The sequence below is a fragment of the Solanum tuberosum genome, unplaced genomic scaffold, assembly GCF_000226075.1.
Source record: "Solanum tuberosum cultivar DM 1-3 516 R44 unplaced genomic scaffold, SolTub_3.0 scf00171, whole genome shotgun sequence".
In the NCBI taxonomy this organism is placed as follows: Eukaryota; Viridiplantae; Streptophyta; class Magnoliopsida; order Solanales; family Solanaceae; genus Solanum; species Solanum tuberosum.
Window position 1 is genome coordinate 188,610 of NW_006239097.1, and position 7,650 is coordinate 196,259.

At 32.3% G+C, this 7,650-nt stretch overlaps 1 protein-coding gene across 1 annotated transcript; it reads left to right on the plus strand.

Moving 5' to 3' along the window:
- Positions 1–1,748: 1,748 nt before the first annotated feature.
- LOC107061825 (uncharacterized mitochondrial protein AtMg00810-like) lies at positions 1,749–2,198 on the plus strand. The gene has a single exon (XM_015311722.1). The coding sequence runs from the start codon at positions 1,749–1,751 to the stop codon at positions 2,196–2,198; it is 450 nt and encodes a 149-aa protein (XP_015167208.1).
- The last annotated feature ends 5,452 nt before the right edge of the window (positions 2,199–7,650 follow it).

Here is a 7,650-nt window from a genome sequence, read left to right on the forward strand (position 1 = left end):
TACTAGACGGGTTATTGCTGTTGTGAAATTGAGTTCAAACAGGTTGTTCCCGCTGAAGATAAAGAATATTCACCGTTGTTTGAAAGCAGAAGTAAGAGATCTGTCATGGTTGTGGCATTTTAGATATGGTCACTTGGGTTTTGGAGAATTAAAAGTTCTCTAACAAAAAAATATGGTGATAGGTCTTCCTGAAATTACAATTTTGTCCCAAGTATGAGAGGAATGTGTTGTTGACAAACAACATCGTTCTCAATTTCCAAAGCAAAGTCGTGGAGAGCCAATGATGTTTTGGAACTTTTGGACATTTATGGCCCAATTAAACCAGCTTCTAATGGAGGTAAACGATACTTTATTACGTTTACTGATGATTTTTCTTGAAAAACTTGGGTTTATTTTTTACATGAAAAATCTGATGCTTTTAAAGCATCTGAAAGCTTCAAGGTTCATGTAGAAAATAAGACAGGAAAGAAAATCAAGACTCTTTGGATGGATTGTGGTGGAGAGTATTGCTCTAAAGTTTTTGATGATTTTTGTGAATTTGATGGAATTATAAAAGAGCTTACATCATCTTATACACCACAAGAAAATCGTGTATCAGAGAGGAATTAAAATAGAACCATCATCAATATGGTTCGGAGTTTGCTAGCAAAAGGAAGAGTGAAAAAGAGTTATTGGCCATAAGCGATAACTTGGAGCATTCACGTCTTAAACAGAAGCCCTACATTTTCTATTAAGAACATGACTCCCGAGGAGGCGTGGAGTGGAATAAGGCCCACTATAGATCACTTTTGAATTTTTGGGTGCATTACGTATGCACATGTCCTAGATGAGAAAATGAAGAAGCTCGATGATAAAAGTGAAAAGTGTGTATTTCTTGGTGTTAGTGAAACATCCAAGGCATATAAATTATTTAATCCACAAACGGAAAAAATTCTGATCAGTCGAGATGTTTTTTTTGAAGAAACTACTTGGGATTGGAATATGCAGCAGCCTACCCCAGTCCTATATGAGAATGAAGTTGAAGAACCAGCATTAATACCTGGAAATTCAGAGGATTATGCTCCTACAACCGCTGAAATTACACCAACAACTAGTGGAAATTTTTTCCAGCAGCTTTGGAAGAAATTGATTCAACAGCTCAGTCACTTCGGCATTCTCGTAAAAGGCCTGCATGAATTTCGAACTATGATGTAACATGAATTGAGGTAAATGATGATGCAATTACTCATTTTGCATTGTTTGCGGACTGCGACCCTACAATTTTTAAGAGTGCCGTTAGAGAAGAAAAATGGAGAAAGGCGATGGATGCTGAAATTGTAGCTACTGAAAGGAACGATAGTTGGGAGCTTATTGATCTTCCTGAGAAGTAGAAAACCATTGATGTCAAGTGGGTCTACAAGACGAAACTAAAGGAAAATGGTGAAATTGACAAATATAAGGTGTGATTGGTGGCTAAGGGATACAAGCAAGAGTACGGTGTGGACTACACTAAAGTTTATGGTCCAGTTGCAAGGCATGACACCATCAGAATGGTAATTGCATTGGCAGTGCAAAACTCATGGCCTATCTTCCAGTTGGAAGTCAAATCAGCTTTCATACACGGATATTTGGAGGAAGAGATATTTATCGAATAGCCTCATGTTAAGGTTGGAAATGAGAATAAAGTTTATCGCTTAAAGAAGGCCCTTTACGGACTAAAACAAGCCCCCCGAGCTTGGTATAGTCTCATTGAGGCTTATTTTCTGAAAATGGATTTTCAAAAGTGTCCATATGAGCATACACTTTTTGTGAAGATTGGGAATGATGCGAAAATCCTTATTGTATACTTATATGTTGATGATCTTATATATACTGAGAATGATAGTGCCATGTTTGTTGAATTCAAGAAGTCTTTGATGGATGAGTTCGAGATGTTTGATCTTGGTAATATGCATTACTTTCTTGGATTAAAAGTGGTGCAATCTGATTATGGGATAATTTTTTTCCAAAAGAAGTATGTGCGAGAAATTTTAGATAGGTTCAAGATGCTGAACTGCAATCCCACCAACACACCAGTTGAGTTTGGCTTAAAACTAAACAAAGTTGGGAGAGGAACGAAGGTGGATAGCACTCTTTACAAACAAATTGTGGGCAGTATAATGTACCTCAAAGCCACAAGACTCGACACTATGTATGCAGTAAGTCTTGTAAGTAGATAGATGGAGAGTCCAACAGAGATGCATTTTCTAGCTGCGAAGAGAATTCTTCACTACTTACAAGGAACGAAAGATTTTGGCATTTTCTACCAGAAAGGAGAACAATCAAATTTGATTGGCTTTACGGACAACGACTATGAAGGAGATCAAGACGACAGAAAGAGCACTTTCGGCTATGTTATTTTGCTAGGTACAGGGGTTGTTTCGTGGTCTTACCGGAAGCAAAAAATTGTCACTTTATCGAGTACTGAAGCGGAATTTGTTGCTTCTACAGCTTGTGCTTGTCAAGTTGTTTGGTTAAGAAGATTTTTTGAAGAAATACAATTCAAACAAGAAAGAGCAACTACAATTTTTTGCGACAACAACTCTACCATCAAGTTATAAAAAAATTATGTGCAACATGGAAGGAGAAAGCACATTGACGTGAAGTATTACTTTCTGCGAGATCTCAACGACGAAGGAACTATAGAGTTGGAATATTGCCGAAGTGAAGACCAACTGGCAGATATCTTTACCATACCTCTCATGTTGTTTCCTTTCCAAAATTTGAGGAGGTTGATTGGAATTGGCACTATGGAAGAGTTCAAGAAGTTGAAGTTAAGCTAAAGCACGAGAACTTTCAATTTAAAGGAGGGTGTTAGTTTTAAAAGAGTCTCATCGGTAAAATAAGAGTTGTTAGAAAATAAAATTCTTATCTGATAGGTTTGTCCTAGTCTTTAGGAAGTATTTTTATACGTGGGTTGTCATCTAGTTTTTAGGAAAAAGCTTTGTAGGATAGTTCCTAATTTTTTGTTTAAGTATGTTGTGTGTTTTTGTGCTATATAAAGACTGCACAACAACACTGAAAAGTATCAATCAAGGAAATTTCTTTTCACGTTTACTGTCTCTCTTTCTCTATTCTATTTTTGCTTCTTGAATTTGTTTTGCTATCACCTTAGACTTTCAAAGGATCTAATAGTTGTTGGGTTTATTGATTTTAAACACTCTACATAAATTTTGTTTTAGAGAGATGGTGAGGATTGAGAAAGGAAGAGAGTAAGAATGTGAAGAGATGAAGCAGAGGGTAAAGAAAGAAAAATGTGGACACAAATATAACACGTGTTTGCCATTTACTTAACTCATTTGGAACCTCTGCAATTGCAGTTAAAGTACCTAAATAACCCTCTTTTTAGTACAATTCGCCTTGTTTTTTGTACAATAGGGTGATGCAGTGTTGGTCCTAGCCTATTGGCTTATATAATATAGAATTTTTAGGAAAAAGCTTTGTAGGATAGTTTCTAATTTTTAGTTTTAAATCTGCTGTGTGTTTTTGTGCTATATAAAGACTGCAGTAGAAACACTGAAAAGTATCAGTCAAGAAAATTTATTTTCACGTTTACTTCCTCTCTTTCTCGATTCTATTTTTGCTTCTTGAATTTGTTCTGCTATCACCTTAGACTTTTGAAGCATCTAAAAGTTGTTGGGTTTATTGATTTGAAATTCTCTACATAAATTTTATTTTAGAGAGATGGTGAGGATTGGAAAAGGAAGAGAGTAAGAATGAGAAAAGATGAAGCTGAAGGTAAAGAAAGAAAAATGTGGACACAAATATAACATGTGTTTGCCATTTACTTAACTCATTTGGAACATCTGCAATTGCAGTTAAAGTACCTAAATATCCTTTTTTTAGTACAATCACCTTGTTTTTTGTACAATAGGGGGATGCAGTGTTGATCCTATCCTTGTTGGCTTATATAATATAGAATATGTATAAAAATCATTAACACTCCAACTTTTTTTAAAGATCAAACTCCCCTTAATTATGAATAATAGACATTCTCTTCTCTTTATGCTAATTGACTTTTTGAAATGCTCATTTCACCGTTTGCATTATCAACATTTATTTTTTCTTTTTTATTTCTTTAAAATCATGATTTTTATATAACAAATTTTCTATGGAAAAATAGATATTATTCTTCTCTATAAAAAGATAAAAGTGAAAAATAGTAATTGAGTATATAAGTTTATATGTTCTATCATAAAAAAGATCTAGATTAGCAAAATAAAGGCTAATACTTTAATAATAATCAAAGTTCTAATACTTATTTATACAAGTAAAAATAATAGGTAATGATTACTTTTGAAATATATTTCAATCTAGGTAATATAAAAGTATTAATAAAAATAGAGGTATATTTTATAACAAATATATAAAAGATCATGTATTTATATTGTAAGTAAATTTCTAATTTTTAATTTTAAAATATTCCATTATTGACAATAGAGTCCAGAACAACAGTTATGACACATTGGTGATGTGTGATGCTGAGGTGGTAGAGCTACAACATCTAAGTTTGATTTTGGTGATCTTTCAAGCTATATCTGGACTCTGTATTAATTGGAATAGAAGTCATGTATATCCCATTAATGGGGTTGCAAACTGTTGCAGTTTTTTTTGAGAATTTGCAAACTGTAGAAAGGTTGGTTGCTTCACATGGATAGTGAGTAAGAAGCTCATTCACACATGAGAATCTGCAAAAGAGGGGCGCTGTCCTAAGTAGCAAATGTTTTCTCTGTGAAAGTCAAACAGAGAGTATATGTCATTTGTTTTTGCATTGTCATGTTACTGCACAATTGTGGCATTTCTTTATGAATATGAAATGCAAAACAGATGACCTTTTGAGAGGTTGGTACAGAAAGGGAGATAGGAAGAGGAAATTTTCTTTGGTTGAAAATACTATACCTGCTTACATATGGCATTATGGAGGATTATATGGAATGAGAGAAATAGAAAATGCTTTGAAGATAGTGTCAACTCCATTCACAAGATAAGTCTAAATTGTATATTTGTGTTTGGATTTTGGTGTGGACTAGAATATGTAAATGAGGGTGAAAAGTGCTACAGGTTTTAGAATCACTAAAGGGATAGCTGAGGCTGAATTATTTTTTTTTGGTGTTGCCCTGCTGATATATAGAACAGATAAAACAGCAGTCTCTGTGCTGAAATCATTTATAAAATTTACCTTACCTTTTCATAAAATCAAAGATCAAGGCATCATCACAAAAATAAGTCAAGAAAACTAGTCTAATAGTACCTGAAGGTGAAACAAATTTTCTGTCGGCAGTTTATCATCAAAACCCTGAAAAAGCATCCAAAAAAGAAAGAAATAAGAAAATAAGGGAGAAAGACGGTGAGGTAAAACAAAATATACATAAATCAAGCAAAAACGAATAAGCACACATACTAAACCATCCATGTCTATTACATCCTCCTTCAACACACCCATCATGATACTGAGTAAATCACCACCATTTGGTGGTCCTGATTCACTTTCCATTTGTTTCTTAGCAATTGTGGCTCTCAACTTTGTTGCCAAATCGTTCTTTCCAGTTTCGGCAATTGCATTGTTTTGAGCAATTTGTGAAGATGATGCAGAGAGAGACACTTCAGCAGCGCGATTCTCCAGGTTCTTCTCCAATGGATGAAACAGGTCATCCAAGGAAGCATCACCAGGGGGGTCACTGAATCTGCTCAGTTCATTTCCTTGCGGTACAACTGATGTCTTCACAGCCTTCACAGTCCCGTACGCAGAATTTTCAGTAAGCGGGGTCAATAATTATAGAAGAAAGGCTAAAAATTTAATTATCACATTTTATAAGTAAGAGATATCCATGACCCACTGGTTTAGTTTTAAGCTAGAAGGTCAATCTAAGACAAGGGAGTTAACAAAAATCTAACAAATGATCAGCGCTAATTAGGGTAGTCATATTAGTCTAGCAAAAAGGATAAGAGTAAGCACTTTGTTTTGAGGGAGTGATTTGGAGTTGAGATTCCATCAGAACACCTCCTATTTCTCTGATTCTATATTGAACCTCAACTCTAATTATGTTTCTTTTTTACATCTTTTCGACTGCATTAAACGTTACTCAATGTTCTTATGTAATCTATATAACTTGTTGTTATCTCATATTGTATCATTTTCTAACTATTTCTTGCTTGGAATTTTGTGAAAGATATATATATATATATATAATAAGCATAAATAATAACATTAAATTTTGTGATAAATTGCCAAAAAATAATAATATTCTAACTTATAAAGTTAATGAGCTTACAAATTTTTTAGAAATATTTGATTAATAAAAATAAATATTATATAAAAGATATTACATAAATGAAAGATTAAAATGTCAAGGATAAAATAGATATTGCATAGGATAAACGGGGAGGGAAGGAGGGAGAGGGATATCTATTGTACATAATTAAGGGGGATCAGATGGTCTATTGTTCATAATTAAGAAAGGAGTTTTTTTTCTTAAAGTATAATTGAAGGATTGTCAATGAGATATTGAATTATTTTTCATAATTTTCTCACAATGAGAAAAGTTTGTCAATAGTTGCAAAAATGGAAAGAAAAACTTTTATTTAATGGTATTTGATCGGAAAAAAGTTTTAAAAAAAGAAGAAGTTTGAAATTCTTTTTTTGTTTTTTTATACGAATAGACAATTTGGAAAGATCAAAATGGGCGGAAGAAATAAATTGACTAATCCTCAATTCTGTCTAAAGTTCATTAATTAGATCGAGATAAAATGAATTAAGATAAAGCTAAATAAATTGGGTTGTAAATTGTAATTCAACATGACCCAAAATTTCACCTAAATCTCTTTCCTTACTTATTGCTCCCAACTCTTACTATATATTTTTATTTTTTTATAATGTGCTTTTAAGATATCATGATTAATATAACTGTTCAATAATTTGTAAATATGCAGTCACTATTTTTTTTGTTCAATAGACCTCATTAATTTTTTGTTCTTTGTTTACAACTTCACATGGGAAAGTTGTTTTATAATTGATAATCTCATTTGATTCCTCATTAGAAAAGTTATAGTTTTCTTGAATAAATCATCTCTATTTTTAAGAATTAGATAGATAGACAAAATTATGTTAATTTTTGTGACACTTTCGGTTTATCGAGAATCAGTTTGATTAAATTTTAAAGCTAAATCGAATTAGATCAACATAATGTTTAAAATTGAAATTTAAATATAAAAATCATTGAAAAAAAATCATAAGTTGCAATTCTTTTTATATTAATATGTAAAAAATATGTTTCAAGATATTGATCAAAATTAACATAATTTGAATCTTAAAAATAAAAAAAATGGAAATAAATTAGGACAAAAAGAGTACAATAATCATTAATGATAACAATTGATGATTTTAAAAAAGTAACAGTGTCTGTAATAATGAAGAAACTAAAATTTGCACTAATTAGACAAATTAAATGAGTTTAAACTAGTTTTGTCACCCTACTTGATCGTTTAGAGACGATATTAAATTTTCAGTTGACATGATGCCTCACAAATGGTATTGCTTTATACGAATCTATATATATTAATAAAGCTGAAAATGAATTCGCTGACGTGGCATGCCTCATTGGCCTCTACTACTATTTATTTATTTTCTCATAG

Excerpts from the sequence above, each read along its gene's own strand:
- LOC107061825 (XM_015311722.1), top strand. The coding sequence starts at position 1,749 with ATGGATTTTCAAAAGTGTCCATATGAGCATACACTTTTTGTGAAGATT.